The 25,882-nt window shown below is 37.1% G+C and overlaps 1 protein-coding gene across 2 annotated transcripts; it reads right to left on the bottom strand.

The window, feature by feature from the left end:
- Positions 1 to 7,444: 7,444 nt before the first annotated feature.
- LOC122059866 (mitochondrial amidoxime reducing component 2) lies at positions 7,445 to 20,975 on the bottom strand. 2 transcript variants are annotated; one of them, XM_042622914.1, is made up of 8 exons: positions 20,838 to 20,975; positions 11,277 to 11,426; positions 9,746 to 9,922; positions 9,355 to 9,443; positions 9,196 to 9,260; positions 8,956 to 9,058; positions 7,876 to 7,986; positions 7,445 to 7,785 (listed from the first exon to the last, which is right to left on the bottom strand). In XM_042622914.1, the coding sequence occupies exons 1-8, from the start codon at positions 20,953 to 20,955 to the stop codon at positions 7,660 to 7,662; spliced, it is 939 nt and encodes a 312-aa protein (XP_042478848.1). In that variant the 5' UTR covers positions 20,956 to 20,975; the 3' UTR covers positions 7,445 to 7,659. The 2 variants fall into 2 exon arrangements, with proteins under 2 accessions (XP_042478848.1, XP_042478847.1); XM_042622913.1 differs by lacking the exon at positions 20,838 to 20,975 and adding an exon at positions 14,254 to 14,544.
- Between the last annotated feature and the right edge of the window lie 4,907 nt (positions 20,976 to 25,882).

The raw sequence follows: 25,882 nt of genomic DNA, 5'->3' as shown, positions 1-25,882 counted from the left end.
TGAGATTGCTGCTCTCACCTCCAATAACACTTGGACTTTGGTTCCGTTACCATATGGGAAGAAAGCAATTGGCTCCAAATGGGTTAAAATCAAACGGCATGCGAATGATACTGTGGAAGGTTATAAAGCAAGCCTCGTGGCAAAAGGCTACACTCAACTCGAGGGCATTGATTATCATGAGACCTTTGCCCCCATTGCTAAACTTGTTACCGTTCTGGTGCTTTTCACCATTATTGTTGCCTCTGGATGGTCTATTCATCAGTTAGGTGTTCATAATGCGTTCTTGCATGGGGACCTTATGGAGGACGTATATATGACTCCTCCCCCTGGATATCAACAAAAGGGGTAGCCTATTGTTTGCAAACTACAATGCTCCTTATATGGCCTAAAGCAGGCCTCCCGCAATTGGTTTGCCAAACTCTATAGCCCTATTAAGCTTTGGTTTCACTCAATCATAGGCAGATCATTCTCTTTTTATACTGCACCGGCAAAAAGCAAATGTCTTCATCCTTATCTATGTGGATGACAACATCGTCACTGGCTCTGATGCTGCCTTAATACAGACTATCAAAAGCCAAATCTGTACTCAGTTTCATACCAAAGAAATCGGTGCACTCAAATACTTTCTTGGCATCGAGGTTGCCCGCTCCCACTAAGGACTCTATCTTTGCCAAAGAAAGTATACTCTCGACATTCTCAGTGACAGTGGTCTCACAGGGACTCGGCGGGCCAAATTTCCAATGGAGCAACACCTCAAGCTCTTTGACTCGAATGGACCGGTTCTCAACAATCCTTCTCCATATCCACAATTGATTGGTTGCCTTATTTATCTCATTGTCACCAGTCCTAACATCATGTATACTATGAATATTTTAAGTCAGCTCATGCAAACACCATGCCAACCACATATGGATGCTGCTCGTCGCTTACTACATTATTTAAAAGGCACTCCAGGGCAAGGCATCCTCCTTCCTGGCAAGAATAGTCTCAACTTGACAGGATATTGTGACTCCGATTGGGCAAGTTGCCCTATGACTAGACGCTCTACCGCTGGCTATTGCATTCTCTTAGGCTCTAGTCCATTCTCATGGAAGACAAAAAAGCAACCCATAGTATCATGATCTTCTACTGAGGCAAAATACCGTGCTATGGCAGTTGCTACTTGTGAGATTACATGGGTCTCTTTTCTCCTAAATGACCTTGTATCCTCACAGCAACTCATTCCCTTGTATTGTGATAACCAGGCCGCTCTCCATATTGCTGTGAATCTAGTTTATCACTAACACACCAAGCACATCGAAATAAATTGTCATGTCATTCGTGAGAAAATACAACAGGGCTGTATTTGCACTGTTACGATTCCTTTGGCAGATCAACTCGTCGATCCTTTTACTAAGTCCCTCGGTCGAGCTTCTTTTCATCATCTCAAGTCCAAGATGGGCATTCAAGACCTTCATGCTCCACCTTGAGGGGAAGTGTTAGTGCTAGCGCTAGCTATATCATCTCATCGGATAAGTTTTGTGATGCTTGGCTGTATCATTGGATAAATCTTGTGACTCAGCCATATCTCCCACCACGGCTGTACATATCTTTTCCACCTCAGTTGTACATATCTTTAGAGTAAAATTAGGAAACTATTTGAATTAGATTAGATTTTTCCTATTATTTCATGGAGATAATCTCTCTATTATTTTATATTTATATCTTCATTTTTCAGTCAATGAAATCATACGAATTACAATCCAATCTCATCTTAACATTTTTTTTTTTAATGTTCTATCTGAAAATATATTGGAATTGTACAATCAATGAGTGAATGTTTGGTTTATCTTGTTTACAAATTAGATCCCCGCTAAAGGAAATCCTTATAGTCATTGAGACTTATAGTTTCTGATATTTTGAATGCCAAGTATTGTTCAACATTTGACAATGACTTTTGCTCTTTATAGGACATTAGAATGGATATATCTCCTCCTACAAAGATTCCAGAAATTAGTCCAATGGAAGAAGGGTATGTTTCTCCTATAACTTGTGTTTCTTCATCCTATGATTGCACTTTTGAATTTTTAGGAATAAAAAATGCAAGAAAGAAATCTACACATTGGAATTATAAATTTCTCGGTAATACCAATTCATGGAAGTTGTAATTAGATTATTACTTCTTCTTTTTTTTGGGGGGAGGGGGGGAATGGTGGTGCAGGTTTGTGAAAGACTAATTGGAGTGGACCGGTGGTGTTAAATTTGTTTTTATCAACTCATATCAAGTCTGAATGTTAGATTGTTTTTAATTTCTTTTTTTTTTTTATTTCTTCAGTGATATAATGGGTGGAGAAAGAATTTGACCCAATTCCATGGCAATTAGAGAGTCACGACTACTGGATCAGACTTCTAAGGCTCCATACCTTGTTATTGGGACCTTCGAGCAATACAGTCTTGGTCTAGATTTCGCTCCTCAAAAATATTTTTTGTGTTTCTTAATTTTTATGTTGATGGATATGATACATTGGCAGAAGGATCGATTTTATTTACCCATATCAATATTTTGAATTTTATGGATGATCTTAAAGTTGCTTTTAATGTAATATACCATGTCTGAATTAAAATTTTTTTATTCATATTTCTTTTGTTCTTGGACTTCTTTTCATTCCTATAGTTCCAATTTTCTTAGTTTACCTGTACATATAGAATAAAAATTTTAAAAAATATTAGAATTGTTGCAGGTCCTTATTGTTGATTGAGAGTCTGACGAGTTGATAGTTTCAATTACAATAGAGCCTTTTCTTTTCATCTTATGCAATGTAAGTGATATCATGCAGTTTACCAATGTGTTTATGATACAGCCAAATTGATTGCCCAATAGGGTAAGAACACGTGGTATCTAAGGAAAAGACACGTGCTGCCCACTTGATAGAGGCTGCAAGGATTTTGACCATGTCAACCGCGTGAAAAGAATATTCCCCACGAAGGGGATAGGACGTATCCGGGTAGGACTCGAAAAGGAAAGGAGGCGGACCCGAGGAGGACTCCTCCAAGGAAAAGAGAAACCCTAAACCCTAAGGACTATAAGAGAGGGCCCGAGAGGAGGAAAAAAGGTAAGCAGAAAAGACCCACACCATTACCCTTGTGAAAAGTTGTGCGGTCGATCTCTAATTTGGGCGTCGGATGACTAACCCCGGATAAACCTCCGGGCCTCTGCCTTCTATGTTTGTGCAGGATCAGCTCATACGGATTTTCAGCAGCAATAGTTTCCAAGGATTTACTCTTTTGTGAGTATCTAAATCTGAAATCGGTAAAAAATATATATTACTTCTTTCAAATCCCTTTGCCATTGTTTCGGATAAATAGAGATTTTTCTAATTCCCCTTCTCTCTTTCACAGTTCACTTCACTCCCCCACTCTCTCGACTTGTCTCCGACTGAATCCAATCTAGAATATATGAGAGCAACAATGTTGGCACAACTCTAGCACTGAGTAGCAACGACTGAACCCACTCTTGAAACAATGATCGAAAGTTAGACTTCTCTGCAACTTTGTCGACACTGTGATAGATGTCAGAAATATGAAATATTTCTTTGAAATTCCTTGTCATTATCAATATTTAAGTTGAAGATACTATGAAATTTCTCAATTCGTAGGATAGACTATTACTTTTTTTTTTCCTGTGAATCTTTATTTTTTTTTGCATTGAGGGCCTTATGATCTTGTCAACTATAAAGGCATTGAAAGTTACTTGATTTTTTTCTAATGATTTTTTATATATATTTATTTAGCCGATTCAACCATATTTTTCCATCTTATCTAACTACTTATTTTGAGATTTATGTTCGTTGTAGCATCTCCTTAGAATGCTCTAATTAGCTATCCCTTGTTTCAGTGACAATTTAAGGGAGATGTTGCTTAAGGTTTTCCAGTAAAGTAGCCTAATCCCTTGTTTTCAATTATTGTAGTAATTTTTCTTTTGATTTCAGTTTTATAAATTATTCTATATACTTTATACTAAATAACTAATTATAGAACAAGTTGTTTTGGTTTTAATTTATACTATTGAAGAATGACGAATCAATAATTTATCGAAGCATTATTGTGCCATTCGTAATGCCCTATAGACCTTTCACATACTAAAGTAGAATGCACTCCAAAGTCACGATAACATTTTTGATATCCATGTATACACATTCACATATTTGACTTATTTGTGATCCAAGAAAGAAATTTTGCTTTAACCAAAAAAGGGAAAAAAAAGAGAAAAAAAATGCATTATTGATAGATGAATTGAGAATAACATTTATTATATTATTTATTTTGTGTTGGACATCTTTATTACTTTCTCTTTCTCTCTCTCAAACTCTGTCCCTCTTTTCAAATCGTCTCACCCTCAACACATGGCCACACGTGTATTTGCATGTGTAAAATGCACTTGTAATTTTTACTAGTCCTATTATGAGGATCTTATCATTACCTAAAAGTCTTGATTCTTAGACTTTTTTTATTGTCCTTACTCATGTTTGGCTAAAATTTTACGGATGAAATGGGTGTCAGTTCTATATCTTACACGTGGACTAACGGAAATAAAGCCACAATAAAGCCACTTGGGAAGTTGTGAATTTAAGCATATTCTCTATAAAGAAGAGAGAATGGGCATCCAATTTTGGTTCTCTCTTTTTAATAATGGGTGCGTGCGAACGTGTACATGATTGAGTGGGTGGATGGAGTGAGCTATAAAGTCATATGATTATATTTCTATTTATTATATACCTATCAATATAATCTCAATACTCTAAAAAATAAGTTGCAACAATCACATAATCACATGATAAAAAATAGCTCAATCACTTCACGCTAATGACAAATTTTAGATGCCCATTAAGCATAATGTTGACCATAACGATCACCCTTAGCTATTTGTAATCTTGTTGTAAAAAAAAAAAAAAAATTAATTTTTTAACATGAAAGAATAAGTTGTTACACAAAGAGAAAGCAATACAAATTATAATATTATTCATAAAATTACCACATAGAGGCTTATGATCCTATGAAGAATCAATTATTTATTGTATTAATAAAGTATGACTATTACATCATGCAAATCATCCAAACAATAATGAATAAAACATAACTAACACAACTATGTGTATACCAAGTGGAACTTGTTTACAAAATTGAATGGTGGCCTTGGGTAATATAGTCAAACAAAATTGAAAATGACAAGAGCAAGCATTACATGTAGTTATGGAATTTCTTTGATAATTAGTATCAAATTAGAAACTAGCTAGCTTTTTGGTTAATCATGTATTCTGTTGTTTAATTAGTTGGTAGAAAGCTTTCTATTTTCTTCTTGTTTGGTTTCAAATTGTCCTTTAATTGTTTTTCATTTCATTCTAAATCATTATGGCCTAGGGGGACCATTCATTTCTGGTTCCCAATATTGCTTATGTTTTCAGCTTAGTGGACTTCCCATGAATAGACTGTCATCACTTGAACATTCAATGAAATCAATAGGTGGACCAAAAGCATAGAAATGTTCTTAAAGAAAGAGATCTAATAGGTCCTAGGATTAGATCTCCCATAACTACCTAAGGAATGAGCAGCATTGTTTTTCTCCCTACTAATAAAGCAAAGTGCAAGGGAAGCAAAAGAAGCAGATCGGTCCTTCATGTCGAGCTTGGATCAACTATTCATACGTGTACACTTCTTCATGCAATTAGGTAAAGACATGTCCCATTTGATGTCATCAAGAGTGCGTGGAGGGGCATTTATGAAAATAGAAAGGATAAATGTCATCAACAAATCGTACATGAAGCATACACGTATGGGTAGTCTCATCATTTTTGGAGTTAACGTCATTGACTCTGGAAATGGATGAGTCATTTATGGACGCTTTTGTGGCATGGGATTGTAGGCCGACTTCTTTGGGCTAACATGGTGGTAATTTAGGGTTGCGAAAATTTCCTTGTAAGGGAAAGAGTCTTAATGCAAAGTGCTGACATTGTAACCCTATGTCTCCATTGCTAGTGTAGATACTAGTATCGGACCAGACCATAGATATATGCATCTTATATAACCACATATATCTTTGTGTTGTGATTGCTTCTTGCTTTGTTGTTTGGTTAGGTTTTAAGTCTCAACACTTCTTGAGACCAAGTGAATGTGAAAAAGCTTTAGTCCTTTTGAAAGAGTTGACAGCTTCAGTCTCTCGTAAACACCTACAATTTTCGGACCAGGTTGGTTCCTACACCCACAAGAGATTCGTTGTGATATGGCATAATAAAACTAAGGACCAAGTTTTCCTAAGCCACGGTGAAGAAGGAATCCCTTTCCTGATAGCAATCATTCGGTTTGGATGGGTGTCAAGGAACAATGAAGAGCATTTTGGACCTTTAACATATAGAGGGCAAATAATGATGAACTTAGATTTGTGGGTGAAACCTTCACCGTGGGTGAAAGAAAACTCTCATTTATATTACTACCATGATCCAGGAGACCAAGATAACGATTTGGCTGTTTTGAGTGCGAGGATGAGGCCAACAGAAGAACAAGAGAGTATTGGTTTGGGTTCATACACAAGAATCTCCAAGATAGTGTAGGAAGAAAACCAATTGGTTGGAAAATGAGTCATTGCAGAGATAGGGAATGGTATCTGGTTTAAGGGCACAAGGTAATGATAAAATTAAGTCTGAAATTCTGAATAAATGAAATCAGCCTATTTAGAAAAAAGACTTTTTTTTTTTTTTTTTTTTTTTTTTTTTTTTTTTTATCAACATTGAATGTTGTATACTGCTACTAAATTAGGCCTATTGGTGTCCATTATTTGTTTGTGCTTACTGATAACAGTAAGCAAGTACTATAGAGATTGATCGGGTTGAGCAATCAACCAGAGTTTCTTTTTGTTTCATCTTAACCACTTTCACCACTTCCCTTCTGATCATTCACTGAGTTATGTTATAACAAATTCAATCAAGGAGTTCTTGTGGTCTGCAAGACATTCTCTATAGCATCCCAGGATGAGTATTTCATCATACACTCCGTCTACTTGACAGATTGAATTCCAACTTATAACTTTTGGAGCCAGATATTCTGCCATGATGAGTAGTAGAAACCAGGAGGAAATGGTTTCTTGGGCCAGAAATGTTGTCTTGAAAAAATAGTAACTATTGATTTCACTTTTGGACTCGTTTTCTTTCACCCATGGTGGAGAGATCACTTCTGCAACCACTATTGATCGTTGGATGGAACTCCTGGAACAGTGGAACGGGCATCTAGACTGCATGCAATAGTAGATATAGTAATGACATTGCATTGGTGGGTTAACGTTCACCCATTATGAATGAAAAACTTTTAACTCTACTTTTTATCCTCCCAAACACTTACTAGTTATTTTTTTTTTCCATAGCAATAGTAACCTGTCTATTATTCAACTTAATGTACATAGGAAATCACTGCAGTATTTTGACCATAATGACCCAAAAACATTATTACCATCATATATGTAGAGGTTTCAAGCTGCTACACGGGATATCACTGCAATATTTTGACCATAATGACCCAAAAACATTATTACTATCATATATGTAGAGGTTTCAAGCTGCTACACGGGATATCCCTGCAATATTTTGACCATAATGACCCAAAAACATCAATTTTGTCATGTATGTAAAGGTTTCAAGCTGCTGCTTCTGCCGCTGAGGAGACCTTCTTAAGGACATAAACTGGATCTCCAACTTTAATAACCTTTGATTTCCCTTGAGTTAGTGATTCTTTGCAGACTAAATTCTGTCCAAAGTAAACCTGCAAAAGTATTTAAAACTAAATAATGCAAAATTATGCCTCTCAACTATGTCAATGACACGAACATACACGTTAGATAAACTCTCTCACCTTTCCCCCTTGTTTACAGTTTGAACGTAAAACTTTGTCAGATCGGACCTTCATGAGCATTTCAGTTGGTTCGTTTCCTGCAATCCCATTTTCTTGATTGATTGTAGGCACCTGTGAAGGATGAAAATATGTGGTCATAACTTCCAAAATAAGTGAGGGCAAGCCTTGGGGCAATGGTAAGTCGGCAAGGTTGTGCCATTATGACCTAGCGGTCGTGGGTTCGAGTTGGGAAACAGCCTCTCCACAAAGCGGGGGTAAGGCTGCAGACCTTACGAGTTAACGACCCTTCCCAGACCCCACAGTGGTGGGAAGCCTCATGCACTGGGTATGCCCTCAATTTCCAGAATAAATGATACAGGTAAAGATGTAAGCAGTGAATTTCATTTACGCATTACACACGATTTTACTCATTCTGCTTTCACAAGAGCTGTAAGCAAGCATTCAATCAAAATCTCAAGCACTGGGAGGTATGTTTCATAGAAACCTGAAGTGGTGTGAGATTTGACTCCTTTTGTTGCTGGGTAGTACTTATGGAGGGAGTGTAGCTGTTACAGGATGTTGGACAAAGATGTCCTCTTCTGTGGTCGAGAGAAAAGTAGCTGGTTATCATCCAAACGGTCATTGTTGTCTAGTTATTGAGGGTTTCCATTTTCCAGTGAAGCAGGATCATTGTCGAATTGAAGAGTTGTGTTAGTGGTTGAGGACAAGAAACAGGAATGTGAAGAATTTCAGAGAATTGAGTTCATTGACTATGCGGACCTGTGATGGAAGAGGCTGAGGTCCATCCTAGAATAAATTGATGGCTCTCCCCAGGCCAAAATTCAGATAACTGGGCTGGTCTATGTAACGCCAGCTATGCATGTCCACTTGGCCAAGAACAAGCCCAAGCCTGTTATGAAGGTAGGGTTGGGGTTGCAGAGACTTCAGCCAGGCCTGAACTAGCCCAAACATAAATATGACGGAGTTGCAATTTTCTACCAAGTGCAATGAAGTGAAATACACTGATTTGCAAGGACAGATCAAGAAGAAGTGCCTTTAATGAAAAATAAAAATTTAGAAAAATAGAGTATAGCATTTTACCTTGCAGCGAGAGCATAACTTAACACCATAAAATATTAAACCGTTTATTTTGATTTCTGTCCATAAGTCTTCAGCATATGGCTCACATCCATCAACAAGGATGCTGAGACATTCAAATAAGACAATTCTTAAGATTAGAGAACAAATTTCTGACATTATCTATGTGATGTATTACTGATCACTAGTAAAATGCCACATCATGCTTCCATGAAGAATGACATGAGGAAACCATTTACTTACTTAGGCCTGAAGCGGTTAACTGGTAAGGGCTCTTTGAGAAGTTCATTCAATGCATTCAAAGATCCCTGCAAAAGAAAAAGTTAATCAAGAATGTTTAAAACTCTCTCTGGAATCTAGGGCTGCTTTGGTTTTTGCATTTCTCTAGTTGGCTTGACAAACCTGAGAAAGTAACATGAAAGGAAACAGGTCAGAAAACATGGTTCTGTATCCACAAGCATACTCCGGATCGACGGCCCTAGTTTCAGATCCTACAGGGTAACAAAAGCATAAGTGAGCTAATGGGATACAAGTAGGATTAAGAATTACCAGAACATTAAATTGAAACATGAAAAATTAGGTTTCTCTAGATACAACCATACCCAACTAGCTTTATCCAACAAAATGGAGTCAGCTACATGGATCCTGTTTTTCTTAATGTGCTTATCAATATTAAATTGAGAAATTTTGCCCATATTGAAATTCTTAGTGGTTATTTAAATTAGTTGATTTACTTAAAAGTACTTCCAGATAGAGATCTACCAGCTTTAGAACACATTAGTACAAGATCTACCTTCAATAAAACGCACTAAACGACTGGTTTTCCCAAGATAATTTGAAAACCATTCCGATGCTTCAGCTCCCTCATCCAATGCAGAGCCAGACCACTCCCACATGGAAACACCATCAATAACTTTACCAGTTGATTTCATAGAAACCTTGAGTTCACTCATTCCAGGGGCCCTTAATACTGCAGGTGAAAGCAATTAATTAAGTGAAAAAATCAAGCAACATTGTAGTATAATATATCAAATAAAAAAATAGAAACCAAACAAATTCATGCTATTAATTGCAAACTGCAGCTGCAGGAGAATAAACAAGACAGATGATCTTAAAATTTCAGCCCAGGGAAATTTCCCACAGGCTATGTTTGATGGCAAAGAGAAGAAAAGAAAAGAAAATCTAGAAAAGAAAGGAAAAGAAAAGAAATGAAATGGTGAGAAAATAATAAAAGTATGTATGTTTGGTTACCATTAGAAGAGAGGAAAAGAAAAGAAAAGAAAAGTTTTTGTATTTTCTCATGTTTTCTTGTGTTTTTGGCAACATTTTTCTTTTAAGGAGCAAAAGAAAACTTCACTTGGGAATTTTGAAATTCAAAAACTGAAATCTTCTCTTGGATCAGGACATGCCAAGCACAAACAGTAATTCTTGAACCAAGAAAAAAGTTCAATTTTTGTACTTTTTTCTTTTCTTTTCTTTTCTTCTCTTGGCTACCAAACACAGCCACAGGGAAAAATCAGACATAAAATTGTTAGAAAACGTCCAATAGCTACATGATTGAAGAATACTTTCATGTGTCTGTGAGGGGATCCTAAGCCATCTAGTGACCCATCTAGATATCGTTTAGATAAGCTTCACCTTGTAATATCAGCTGTCTATACCCTTCTACAGAGAGTGAAGGAATAGGGGAAATGAGAATGAGGGGAGGGAAGAGGAAGGAGGAGGGGACTTTGGAGAGAGAGAAAGAGAAGAGGTGGTGACCGTGGTAATGGTGGATGAGAGGGAGAGAGGGGGAGAGGCTGGGGGCGACAGAATATGAAAAAAAAATTTGAAGCAAGAGTTTATAACGTTAAGAAAAGATAGTGGTATAACCAAAAAATGATTCTCACTTTTTAATGAGAAACCTAAAACTTCATCTCATATAGTTGAAATAACTGATAATTAGTTTTGACCATCATCAAAACTAACAAGCATGTGGACAAGAGATCAATGGGGAGGCAGATGCATATTGCACTACAACCACAGAAGGAGCAATCACTTGACAGAGAATTCTTTCATGTGATAAAATGTTGGAAAAACATATGAATCTTCAGTTAACAAATAAGTCCTACCCATGGAGTACAGATTTCTATTATGCAAATATGGTATAAAACAATTGTGGCTACAACTAAATATTCTACTGGGTGTAACGTAACTGTGCAAATGAAGACCTGCAACTTGTTTCTCACAAAAATATAAGAATCCTATAGACTTTGAGAGACTAAAGAAGATGGAAAACCACATCCAGTAAAGCCAGGGAAAAAAAAAAAAAACCCAGTCCGTACCTAAATATGATGTATTTGTAGGTTCCCAATCCCCATTAAATGCTGCATTTGGCAACTGCACCTCTACAAGTGCTAGCTTTGGTTCAACTCTCTGGGTATATGCCCTGCCTTTGGAGTTTATAACCAGCCATTGTCGATCCCAACGGAACCCTGCAAAACATTAACAAATTGAACAAAGTTACATCCACAATTTCAACCATCAATATTTACCTTACGTGTATCTTCAAATAATTGATGAATGGCGTTGTTTGACAGACTTTCATGGCAGACCCCAAATGGGTTCAAGCATTTTCAATAGTATGTGTTACTTTCAAGATCTTAGGCAAAGAAAATTAAACCCTCATATCACTTCCATTCCCTTTGCAGAGTTCTTATATGCTCACTCTCATTGAGTTGGGCAAGATCTTGTGCCTAAAGTATGTGTTACTTTCACCTTTCTCACCATTGACTTTCTTTCTAAGCTATATGGTCTATTAATACTAAGGCATATAGGCAAGAGAAGAAAAAGCACTTTTTCACAATCCAAACCTAAAAATATCTCATGCTATGGTTCCTTTCACCTTCAGGCTTCAAGGGACGAAGATGGAATGTTCTTCAGATATATGCCATTGTGCCAACTGAAAAATCAGCCAATGTCCCTGTTTCTAGATTTTGAGAGGTTTCTGCACCCCAACTTTTTCCCAACATTCCATATCCATGTTACACACAACATTGTGTTTGTGTCTACAGATCACAGCCAATAAGACTTTCTCAACAACTTTTTAATCACATATAAGTCTCCCTCCCACATGGGATTGTTGCATTTAACTCTAAACAACAACATCAAACTCAGCCTTGTCTAAACTGTGGTCTAAACAGGAAAGGAAGGTGAAGGGATGAAAAAAAATAAAGAGGTATAAGAAGTGACCTCATAAATGAAGATGGAAGAGACAAAAGAAAGAAGAAGAATGAAAGATGAAAGGTGAAAGTAAGAGGTAAGAAGATAGGAAGGATTGTAAACACAAGATGATGTAAAACAAAAACTTGAGTATGGAACAAAATTCAACAGCAAAAAGAAATTTTAAACATGGAAGTTTCAGCATTAAACACAAGGTTTGGGAAAGAGACCAAAATGAGAGACAATATGTTATGTGCCACTTGGCAGCACTAGGTTCATAGGTTATTATTATTGTGTTAGGTAGTTTATGTTAAGTGAATTGTTATGATCGTGTTATTGTGATTATCGTGGGAAGTAATGGGATTAATTAGGTCTCTTCTTAGTATTGGGAGGAAGTATTTATTGTAACTAATATCTATTGTCTTTCAATATCTTATTATTAATGAAATGGTCAAAATTGAATAAATCGTTGCCTACATTTTCTCTCTAAAAGAGAAAGGAGGTCATGGCTTTTTCCATAAAGCCAAGAGGCTGGCTACCTCCTAATTAGCCAAACCCCCTCTTTTTCCCTATTTTCTCTCCCCTATCTCCTTCCCCAATTTCTATCTTCTCCTATTTTCGATTGTTCCTCTCTACCGCGTCCCTAACATCTGGTATCAAAGTTGACGATTCTGCAACAATGGTTATCCCACCGGAGATCATCGAGGTCACTCGTGAAGATTTATTATCAGGCATTTGTATGATCATTGCAATATCAAAAACAATGATGGAAGATTATCGACACGTTCAAGAAGGTTTGGCTGAGTTGAAGAAAGAATCCAAACACCAAATCAGTATCGGCTTGAATAAACAGAACGACAACAAAAGCAAGCTACACCGTGAGACAGCTTCAAGGACAAAATGACAACTGATTGCTGCACCAATGCAAAAAAAATTAAGGCTGTGAACCATCCACTTAAGAAGCAGCCCAAGCAATTTGATAACGTTGGACAAATAAGGAAAATCTACACAAATTACAATCATCCGAAAAGGGAAGCCTATACGCTAGTGGTAGTATGCACCGAGATCGTATCATGTAAAGTTTGGGATCCAAGAGGATTTTATATTTTTTTGTATTGCGACCTTGAGGACAAGGTCGTTTTTAAGAGGGGGTGGAATGTTTTGTGCACTTGGCGGCATCAGGTGCATGGGTTATGTTAGGAGTATGTACATGGGTTATCATTGTTGTGTGAGGTAGTTTATGTTATGTGAGTTGTTATGATCGTGTTATTGTGATTATCGTGGGAAGTAAAAAATGGGATAAGTTAGGTCTCTTCTTACTAATGGGAGGAAGTAGTTATTGTATCTAATTCTTTTGTCTTTAAATGTCTTATTATTAACGAAATAGTCAGACTTAGATAAATCAGTTCCTATATTTTTTTCTCTAGAAGACAAAGGAGGTCATGGCTTCCTCCATAAAGCCAAGAGGCTGGCTACCTCCTATTAGCCACTCCCTCTTTTCCTTATTTTCTCTCCCCTATCTCCTTCCCTAATTTGTCTCTTTTCCTATTTTCACTCTTTCCTCTACTGTGTCCCTAACACAATAACTCCTTTAAGCTGACTTAATTGATATATTACATATTGAGAATATGAAAACAATTATAATCAACAACTAGCTGTGTCAACTAACCACTGACCTGCTTCCTATCCTAGAAAGGGGTCCTTAACCCAATTAGGATGGATGTAACATTATAGAAAAATAAATCTGACAGAAGAATTAGAGAAATAGTTACCATTATGAAAGTTCATGAAAGCCAGGGGTTCTAGCAAAAGCCAACCGTTGTAACCAGAAAGGAAGAAGAAATTAAGAAGCAACATAAGTCAAGCTATAGAAGTATTCGGTTGGGCGAAAATTTTTCTATTATATAATTCAAGAGTTCGATGAAGCGGAAAACGTACAGAAACGAGGTCTCCATAAAGCGATCAGAAATGGGTAGATTGAGAAATTGAACTAATTCCAACAAATTACTGAGACCAGTCAATTACATGATATGAATCCTGCAAGGAGCAGTATAAAAGCAAGAATTCGGTAGATGGAGAAGTGGGTTGCCGTGATCTTACCAGTAGAAGTGATTGGTGCTTCAGAAACAGAAATCCCTCGACATGATTTTATTGGGTAGATGAAGATTGATGATACTTCAGCTGCTGGTTCAGCTTTACTACCACCAAAAATAGACCACATCGATGAAACAGAGATTATCGATCTCCCACTTCCTCTCTTCTGCACTTCTGTGCGTGTGTGCGGTTATGTGCGCCTCTCTTCCATAAGTTTGTCTTCAAATGCAGAAGAGACACCCACGAGAAACATGCGCAAGACGTGCCTACGGAAATTCTTCGCAGGAAAGGTCCTACCTATTTTCAGGGAGAGCTCCACCCAAAAAAAAGTAATTCAGGGAGGGCTCCACCGCTCCATGATTCGGCCTATGACCATGACCTTGGGTGTCGGTCGGGCTCCTGTTTAATCAATGCCCATAAATTAGAAATCCATCTACCGAAAAGTAAAAAAGAAATCGAAGTCCCACACGGCTGCACCTTTATTTTAATTTTATTTTTTTGTTTGGAAGAAATAGCCAAGGAATAGCCAAAGGAATGGAATGAGGCTTGCTATATTGAACCTTTTTGAATTATGTCATTATTTTTTTTTTTTTTTGATAAACAGTTAATTGAATCTTATAGATTAAGCATGGATATATTTATATTCGAACAATCGTTTATGAACCCATAATCAAGGTCAAGTTAATCAGGTTATAATCAAGGTTAAGTTAATTGTATTAAACGAATTAATTGGTTGCAAACATGTCATAAATGAGTTTATCAAATTATAATCAAACTAATCCGGGCCATATACAGTCAATCCCATTGGTTACAATGAAACACTATGAATGCCCACAATAATAATTCATCTAAGTTTGGCATCATGTACTACCCGTTAGCTATCAAGAAACACATATGCCACCTTCAGCATTGATATCAGGGAAACCAAGCAACACAAAACTTGTGACACAATCACGCTTTAGATTAACCAGCCATCAATGCGGATGAAGTTATATGTCCACTATTTTCAATATTTTGGACGAGAATCCATATATGTACATGAATACGAACAAAGAAATCCCTCAATTGGAACATGCTTTTGGCGAGTGAGTCAATTGACATGAGAAATTTTTTAGGCTTAGGCTTAGTTTAGTTGTCAATAAATCACTCATCTGTGGGTTGTTCGGATAATTAGGGCGAATTGAGAATTGTGTGGATAGGTGCACAATGGCGATTTAAACTGGCACGACCCAAAAAAAAAAAATATTGAGGAGAGAGATAAATGCCACTACGATGCAATGATTGGTTTATGCTTTTATTTATCTTCTAAAATTCAAACTTTTTTTAATATTTTTTTTCTTTTCTATTCATTTCATCACAATCAAACTGAGCCTTAAAGTAGTAATAATTATCTTCTTTCAAAATTGGATTCTATTATTCATAGTCATCTTTGCCTTCTCTTTTTCACTTTACTCTGTTTTCTTGCTTAGTTTCCTTTAGCCACGTCCATATACATCAATGATGCCTTAAAAAGTTTATAAGGGAGGTGTTTGATAAGCGGGATTTGAAATTTCGATTCAAATTGGTGAAACTGGAGAATCCTTCCATCAACTCTAGAGAAGACATTTCATCAGAATTTATGTATTTGCAACCACAGACAGAGATGTTGGGTTTTAAGTTGCATATCTGCAAATCAGAAATCATAGAGATGGAGAGGGATAGAATCATAGGCCATGTTTGGAAGACCATCGTGAAAATGGTGATTTCGAACATCAATTGCAAAGAGACCAAATTCTATTTGAGTGAAGAATTTCTAGAGTTATTCGGGGTAGGGGTAGGGGTGGGGGTAGGGGGAGGATGGGGTGGGGAGGGGAGTTGTAGGGGGAGAGGGTGGGGACTTGCAAGGAGGAGGGAGAAGTCTGGGTGTGGGAGGGGATGAAAACATTGATTGCAAAGAGACCAAATTCTATCTTAGTGAAGAATTTTCTAGAGTTCTCGAGGTAGGAGGAGGATGGGGTGCAGCGGGGAATTGTAAGAGGAGAGGGTGAGGATTTGCAAGAGGGAGGGAGATATCTAGGCGAGAGAAGGGATGAAGATGCAGAGTGTTGGGGGAAAGATGAGGATGAGGGAGAACAAAAATTCCAAAAAAAAAAAAAAAATTCACTCCAAGAAAGAGAGAAATACAATAGAGGGTAAAAAAATGGTTACAAACTGTTATTCTTTGTTTTAATATTTAATTTTTTTTTTTTTTAGGGTAAGGGTTCTCTGAACCTACAACATACTGTACTCCTAGACATAGAAAATATTATATTTATTTTTCTCGCTCTAAAATAAAACAAATAAAAAATTCAAATATCTCTAGATGTGTAGGACTTTATAGGTTCAGATACACTTTTCTCATAAATTATTTCTCTAAGATTGTATAAGATGAGATCTAATTTATCCAAGGAAAAAACTAGGCCATCCATATTTATATATCAATCTAAGCAGCTAGAGCTCTTTACAGCTCCCTCCCAGATGATCTGTCCAAGCAGGTATTCTCTCTCTCTCTCTCTCTCTCTCATATATTTCCCACTGCACATTGTAGACATATTTCTTTAATTAAACCCAAAGCCTAACCCATGTATTTGATAACCCATCTCATTCAAGTCTAAAAGCACATAGATATATTGCAACCTCAAACTAAACGGTAAAGAAGCATTCTTTTTCAGGGAAAAGTTCTCCATTATCGACAATTCTACAAATCTATTGTCATAATTACCTCTTCTCGGCATGTTAGAGATCCAAAATGTCTTTCAGTGGTGCAAGACATTCATGGAAGTACAATAATGACCATGGGTAAATGGATTCTTCTTTCACTATGGGTGATGGTAAACTCTATTTATTAACTCAATTTTCTTTGACTTACCTTATAAAATGTGTAAAGAATTACCCTGCTTATCTCACTCTCTAGGGCAACAAAAACACCTCGCCCCACCCCATATCTTACCTTGAAGGGTATAATATAGAGGCATCAATTGGTCAGGCCGAGCCAGTCTCGGTCAGCCCTAACTGGGTCTGGCAGTGTGAAATCTTTGCTCCGTGAACACCCGTCTACTTAAACGGGCCTGAGTTTGGAGGACATGTTACGGTTTGTAATCGGGCTGGTCGGTGTTGGGTTTTAATCGGACTACCTTAAACGGGTCTTAAACTGGATATGGGCCTATTTAATTCTAAACGGGCCTACCCTAAAATCATTTTTTAAGCTGATTAAACTATTGGCCTTAAAACTAATGGAGGATAACATTCACAATTCCGGAACCATATCCAAGGGAATTATGTTTTTAAAATGTAATCTAAGTTACAAATATTACATTCTTCTTAACAATTGAATGATCCAAGAACATTACAAACCAGAAATTGGATTTTTGATTAACTGGTATACATAATACAATGAAAGAAAAAGCTTACATTGGGTAGCCGTCTTTCTCTTCAATTATTATATTACTTTGGGAGTTGTTTGACTTTGTTAGTTTTTTATAGATATTCTGCACATTGTTTTGTGTTCAATCTTATTATTTCAATGAAAACCAAGCTGCTTGTCTGTGCCAAAATGTTTATCTTTTCTTTATGTTATCTTTCTTCCTAGTGAAATCACAAAGGTAACCATATTTCTCATTGAAATCTCATATGTCCATTGTGTTGTAATCAGCTATTAGTTTAGTCGTACCTATTCCTTACTCATATTTTGTAGTAGTAGTGGTAGAATAGGTATTTACAATTTAAACATTTTCTAAAGGGGGTCGGGTTGGTCGGGCTAATTGAGTTAGTTCTAACGAACTACTTAAGTGAGACGGGCCGATCTGGGCCCGACGAGCTACTACTCTACACTATAAACGCCCATTTAATAAATGGGCCGATGCAGGTCGAGCCTTAAGTGAGTTGGGCTAGGTTGGGTCTATTGGTGTGGGCTCAGGATTGACACCCCTAGTATAATAACACCATTAAACAACCCCTATCCTACCTTACCCATTGAGAGCCGTTACTCAAAAGTGGGCAAGCTTTGTAGTGGCCAACTGGCCATGTTCCCCAGAATTGAAAAGAAAATAAAAGATGGGGGTGAAATCTTTTTTTTTTTTTTTTGTTAAAGGATGGGATGAAATCATGTCTTGCCCTTGTGAAATAAAAAAATCTCACCCCTTATTAATACCTATATGTTATATGGTCCTTTTATTGGTCTTGTGTTGACGCAAAAAAATCAAGGCCGAGAAACGTTTTCTCTTCATTCTTTTTTATATTATCACACTCTAGAGTGGGAACCACTTCCTCGTCTTCTTCCAACCCAAAACACCACCACCCATCCTCTACAACCCCGCCCAACCTTCTTCATCTTCTCAACAACTGTCACCCTCAATGTTCCTGCATATCCTCCCCACTCTATAATAATTGTAGTTTGTTCTCTAAACCAAATGAACTCTTTTTATGCCTACAGTGTCAAAAGGAGAATCCACCTCCTTTTTCTATTCTTTGCTAAATTGTTGGAAAACTACTCAATGAAGAGAAAGAAAAGTAAATGATGTAGATGACTGATGGTTGCACTTCTCATTCTGCTCATATTTATGTATTTTCTTTGTACAACTAGGTTAGTTATTGCTTTAATACAGGGTAAGTTATCATTCTACATTTCATTTTACCTCTTTTGCCATTCATTATTATAGTTTGTTCTTTTCAGCCCTTCTATTCACTTTTCCCTCTTTTGTGTGGCATTATTAGGGACCTTTACTCCTTCACTCGTTCATCTCTAATCATTCTTTATTTTTATAAAAAATAAAATAAAAACAAATAAATAATTAAATCGTTCTTTAAGCTATTCAAGGGGTGGTATTTATTAACGGAAAAAAATCGTCTGCAATTCCGATCTCGTACAATTCTGTGAAATACCGCCTTCAGGGGGTGACACGTGTATTGATACCAATGCAATGGTCCAGATCTGATTTAAATGTCTTTTCACTGATTTAATGTTTTATTAGTTGTACCAGATCTGAACCATTGTATTGGTATCAATACACGTGTCACCGCCTGAAGGTGGTATTGCACGGAATTGTACGAGATCGGAATTGCAGACGATTTCAACCCATTTATTAACCACTCACCTTCCCAACCTATACTCTCTCTCTCTCTCTCTCTCTCACACACACACACACACACACACACACAGATTTACATGGTTCACCCAAAGTAGGTTATATCCACCGCCGAGTAATAACCAGAGCTTCCATTATTTTGCTGAAGAATTTGAGAATATTGACAACCACACCTTGTTATGAGTTGCAATAACCTCCTCTACATAACGTCTTATGCATTACATAGAAAAACCCTAATCCCAAAAAGTTCAAAATTACCCCAGTTAACGATCCACATAAAAAAATTGGTTTGGGGCTTCGCCCCCCTACACCCCCTAGCAACCCCACTACCTGCTTACTAGCAAGTGGGACTGCCATTGTTTAAGATAAATCACCAATACTTCCTGAATTGAACTAAAACCAATTTTCACCAATAACATTGTATTGATGCATATTAGCTTTGAAGAAACATCTTTGATTAATGCCTTACAGTAATAGGAAAAAAGTTTTGAAAATAACCTCTTCTATGGAGCAAAAGATAAGGCTACATACACTTACCCCTCCTACATTCTGTAGTAACGGGAGCCTCATGCATTGAATTATTCTTTTTTTAGTGATAGGTCAGACGAGAGTTTCAACTGTCAAACCTCTCCACCCACCCCCTAGATCAAGTTATCGTACAGACTGATTGACACAACTGAAATCTACCACAGAGTTGATTATTGAGTCAATTCTGTCTGTACGGATCAATCTGTACAAGAATAATTCTCGTAGGAGGACTTGATCCACTCTCCCCCACGACCCAACACAGACACATAATTGATCTCTAATTAAAGAGATTGCAAGTATATAAAAACTCCAAAAAGGAAAGCACTTCAATTCTGGATGAAAGACACTAGCTACCTGCCTCTCATAATTCACTCAGCAATAGTAGAAGATGACCATGGATGGATGAGCTCAGACCTGAGTCTTCAATTCTGATGTTCAAAGACTTAATAAATGTGAATTTTTGGGGTTTAGTGCGAGGCCAGGTTAAGAAAGCTGGCCCATCACCAATCGGGACCATTTCCTGACTGGTAAAGGTCAAGTACATACCCCTATTTATAATGCAAATGTTAATTAGTGGTGTTACAGCATTAACGTAGCTGGTGATGACACTACAAACCGAAAAAGACGCTAAAAGTACTACAATGGATTGATGCAGGTATGCAGTGATGGACATATGCATGATGGGTTCAACTGTGAACAAAATGGGAATTGGACTGGGACTTGGCATGGGCATGGCCCCACTTAGGATCACTAAGCCTGACCACTCCTTCCTCCCAACTCTCTAGTCTCCACCCTTATTGAGTTCTTCCTCTATTTAAATGGCTTCTCTATCGTTTGTAGAGAATACAGAACCAGTAATACCCCATAGAGAAGAAACTAGAAGCTGGAAACTAGAAACTAGAAACTAGAAACTAGAGACTACTACTATGCATGAGAAGATGTGGGTTGTTGAGGTTTTACCAGTTGAAGTGATGGGCGCTTGAGTAACAGAGACTCCTCGACATGATTTGACTGGGTAGATCAAGATTGATGACACTCTCGTTGTGGGTTCTGTCCTTGCACGAACATCACCAAACATAGACCCGTAGCCCCTCTCCATTTTTGTCTAGCTCTCTCTTCCCTACATAAGCTTTGGTATTTATATTTATAAGTGTGGTCTTTGTAATTTTGTCGGGTTCCATGCGAACATAATTGCAGTTTTTATATCTTTGGCCAACCTAGTTCGCCCTGAATCCGATCCTGATTATTGCTCTGATGTTGATCCTGGTTGTGACCCTGATGTTAACCCTGAATTTAACCTAATTTTATATGTTGTTTGACATTGAGTCATTGATACTTCAAAACTCCTAATATATCTTCTCACCGATCTCTCTTGGTTTTTTTACAAAAAAAAAAAAGACCTCTCTTGCTTTTTTTTACCAAGAACTTTATAATTTTCTATTCTTTATCTCCTCTTTATTATGAATATTTTTTATTTTTAAGTTATTTCATATTATGCAGGGTCAGAGTCAGGGTATAACCAGCCCTTAATTGCAAACCAAGGTCAGGGTCAATCAGGGTCATTCTGACCCGACCCTGAAAAATCATAGCCAATCAAGGCGGGTAAAGGTTGGATTGAACCCTGAAGGATAGGGTCAGGGTTGAAGTTTTGCGGTCCTGAGTCAGAGTCAAGGCGAGTTTGAGCCCAGTTAAGGAGACTCAAGGTTGGGCTAGGGTTTTAAGAAACCTAGCCCAACCCGGCCCTGTTGCACCTCAAATAGGATCCACTAATTTCTGCATATTCCATTTGGGACCAGTATATCTTTATTCTTTGCAGATGAGGATGATGGAGTGAAATATCTTGTACATTTTGTTTGGCTTTTCTAGTTTTAAATAATTCAACTAGTTGGTTCTGTTTGATTTTAATAGCATAAGAATGGAGAATCTTGCTATCTAACAAGAGGTAGTTTGAAATTGACGTGGAAAGCTCTTGCATTATTAAATAGAAACTTGCTAAAAACAATGCTCTGTAAATGCTCAATAGGAGATAGATTAATTTGACAAATAAACCCAAAATCGATATCCAGATCGATTTTGGTTTTGGATCAGGTTGGTCTAACCCTTGGTATGGCAAAAAGGACCAGTTGAATTGGATCCCGATTTTAAAACCATGGAATCAATGGTGAACTAGAGTACTAGACTAATTAATTGAGTAATTAGCATTAAATTGGCTAAACCATATGACTGAACCAAGTTCAAATTGGCCAACTTTCACAGAGGACTTAATTCCAAAGCTTCCAAATTCAAATAAAGAGTGGGATATGCATAGATCACTTTGCTGAGTATCTGCTTCCTAAGGTATTACATTTCCCACATTTTTTAAACTTCCCTCAAAAGCTACACAGATGGGACATCCTCTTTATGCTTTAATGGACTTTCTAATATGAGTCTCACAACTAATAGGGTCCAGTGGGAAGGGAATCATGTTATCTTATCTATTTACCATTATTGTAACTAGGGGAGAAAAGGCAAGAAAAAACGAATAAAGTTGGGAGGACCATCAGGTGAACTTTGCTACTCCCATGACCTTCGCTGCTCAAGTTGCCTACAATTATGTGCAACTCTACAACAATCTCCCTCTTACATCAGGTTTTTCTACAAAGATATCAAGGAAGGAATCTCTTTAACAAGTACCTAGATCAGCCATATAGGAGGGCCAATCCGAATGAAATGTTTAAGTACTTCAACTAGTTGGTTCTGTTTGATTTTAATAGTGCAAGAGTAGAGAATCTTGCTATCTAACAAGAGGTAGTTTGAAATTGACGTGGAAAGGTCTTGCATTATTAGATAGAAACTTGCTAAAAACAATACTCTGTAAATGCTCAGTAGGAGATAGATTAATTTGATAAAAAAACCAATTTGACAAATAAACCCAGAATCGATATCGGGATCGATTATGGTTTTGGATCAGGTTGGTCTAACCCTAGGTATGGCAAAAAGGACAAGTCAAATTGGATCCCTATTTTAAAACCATGGAATCAATGGTGTACTAGAGTACTAGACTAATTAATTGAGTAATCAACATTAAATTGGCTAAAAACCATATGACTGAACCAAGTTCAGAATGGACAACTTTCACAGAGGACTTAACTCCAAAGCTTCCAAATTCAAATAGAGAGTGGGATATGTGTAGATCACTTTGCTGAGTGCCTGGTTCCTAAGGTATTATATCCTCCACTGATTTTTATACTTCTCTCAAAAGTTACACAGATGGGACATCCTCTTTATGCTTTAATGGACTTTCTTATATGAGTCTCATAGCTAATAAGGTCCAGTGGGAAAGGAATCATGTTATCCTATCTATCTATTTGCCAGTGGGAAAGGAATCATGTTATCCTATCTATCTATTTGCCATTATTGTAACTAGGGGACAAAAGGCAAGAAAAAATGAAAAAGTTGGGAGGACCATCAGGTGAACTTTGCTACTCCCATGGCCTTCGCTGCTCAAGTTGCCTACAATTATGTGCAACTCCACAATAATCTCCCACTTACATTAGGTTTTCCTACAAAGATATCGAGGAAGGAATCTCTTTAACAAGTACCTAGAACAGCCATATGGGAGGCCCAATCCAAATGAAATGTTTAAGTACTTCAACTAGTTGGTTCTGTCTGATTTTAATAGTGCAAGAGTGGAGAATCTAGCTATCTAATAAGAGGTAGTTTGAAATTGACGTGGAAAGGTCTTGCCTTATTAGATAGAAACTTGCTAAAAACAATATTCTGTAAATGCTCAGTAGGAGATAGATTAATTTGACAAATAAACCTAGAATTGATATCCAGATCGATTCTAGTTTTGGATCAGGTTGGTCTAACCCTAGGTACGGCAAAAAGGATCAGTCGAATTGGATCCCGATTTTAAAATCATGGAATCAATAGTGATCTAGAGTACTAGACTAATTAATTGAGTAATCAACATTAAATTGGCTAAACCATATGATTGAACCAAGTTCAGAATGGCCAACTTTCACAGAGGACTTAACACCAAAGCTTTCAAATTCAAATACAGAGTGAGATATGCGTAGATCACTTTGCTGAGTATCTGGTTCCTAAGGTATTACATTCCGCATTTTTTTTGAACTTCCCTCAAAAGCTACAGAGATGGGACATCCTCTTTATGCATTAATGGACTTTCTTATATGAGTCTCATAGCTAATAGGGTCCAGTGGGCAGGGAATCATGTTATCCTATCTGTTTACCATTATTGCAACTAGGGGAGAAAAGGCAAGAAAAAATGAAAAAGTAGGGAGGACCATCAGGTGAACTTTGCCACTCCCATGGCCTTCGCTGCTCAAGTTGCCTACAGTTATGTGCAACACCACAATAATCTCCCGCTTACATCATGTTTTCATGCAAAGATATCGAGGAAGGAATCTCTTTAATTCGTACCAAGATCTGCCATATAGGAGGCCCAATCCGAATGAAATGTTTAAATACTTCAACTAGTTAGTTATGTCTGATTTTAATAGTGCAAGAGTGGAGAATCTTGCTATCTAACAAGAGGTAGTTTGAAATTGACGTGGAAAGGTCTTGCATTATCAGATAGAAACTTGCTAAAAACAATACTCTGTAAATTCTTATTAGGAGATATATTAATTTGACAAATAAACCCAGAATCGATATCCGGATCGATTCTGGTTTTGGATCAGGTTGGTCTAACCCTAGGTATGTCAAAAAGGATCAGTCGAATTGGATCCCGATTTTGAAACCATCGAATCAATGGTGAACTAGAGTACTAGACTAATTAATTGAGTAATCAACATTAAATTGGCTAAACCATATGACTGAACCAAGTTCAGAATGGCCAACTTTCACAGAGGACTTAACTCCAAAGCTTCCAAATTCAAATAGAGAGTGGGATCACTTTACTGAGTATCTGGTTCCTAAGGTATTACATTCCCCACTTTTTTTAAACATTCCTCAAAAGCTACACAGATGGGACATCCTCTTTATGCTTTAATGGACTTTCTTATATGAGTCTCACAGCTAATAGGGTCAGTGGGAAGGGAATCATGTTATCCTATATCTATTTACGATTATTGTAATTAGGGGAGAAAAGGCAAGAAAAAATGAAAAAGTTGGGACGACCATCAGTGAACTTTGCTACTCCCATGGCCTTCGCTGCTCAAGTTGCCTATAATTATGTGCAACTCCACAACAATCTCCTGCTTACATCAGGTTTTCCTACAAAGATATCGAGGAAGGAATCTCTTTAACTAGTACCTAGATCAGCCATAAGGGAGGCCCAATCTGAATGAAATGATTAAGTACTTCAACTAGTTGGTCATGTCTGATTTTAATAGTGCAAGAGTGAAGAATCTTGCAATTTAACAAGCAGTAGTTTGAAATTGACGTGGAAAGGTCTTGCCTTATTAGATAGAAACTTGCTAGAAACAATACTATGTAAATGCTTAGTAGGAGATAGATTAATTTGACAAATAAACCCAGAATTGATATCCGGATCGATTCTGGTTTTGGATCAGGTTGGTCTAACCCTAGGTATGGCAAAAAGAACTAGTCGAATTGGATCCCGATTTAAAAACCATGGAATCAATGGTGAACTATAGTACTAGACTAATTAATTGAGTAATCAACATTAAATTGGCTAAACCATATGACTGAACCAATTTCAGATTGGCCAACTTTCACAAAGGACTTAACTCCAAAGCTTCCAAATTCAAATAGAGAGTGGGATATGCGTAGATCACTTTGCTAGTGTCTAGTTCCTAAGGTATTACATTCCCCACTTTTTTTAAGCTTTCCTCAAAAGTTACACAGATGGGACATCCCCTTTATGCTTTAATGGACCTTCTTATACGAGTCTCATAACTAATAGGGTCCAGTGGGAAGAGAATCATGTTATCCTATCTATTTACCATTATTTTAACTAGGGAAGAAAAGGCAAGAAAAAATGAAAAAGTTGGGAGGACCATCAGGTGAACTTTGCTACTCCCATGGCCTTCGTTGCT

Source organism: Macadamia integrifolia, chromosome 13, assembly GCF_013358625.1.
Source record: "Macadamia integrifolia cultivar HAES 741 chromosome 13, SCU_Mint_v3, whole genome shotgun sequence".
In the NCBI taxonomy this organism is placed as follows: domain Eukaryota; kingdom Viridiplantae; phylum Streptophyta; class Magnoliopsida; order Proteales; family Proteaceae; genus Macadamia; species Macadamia integrifolia.
This window is presented reverse-complemented; position numbering and strand designations above follow the sequence as displayed.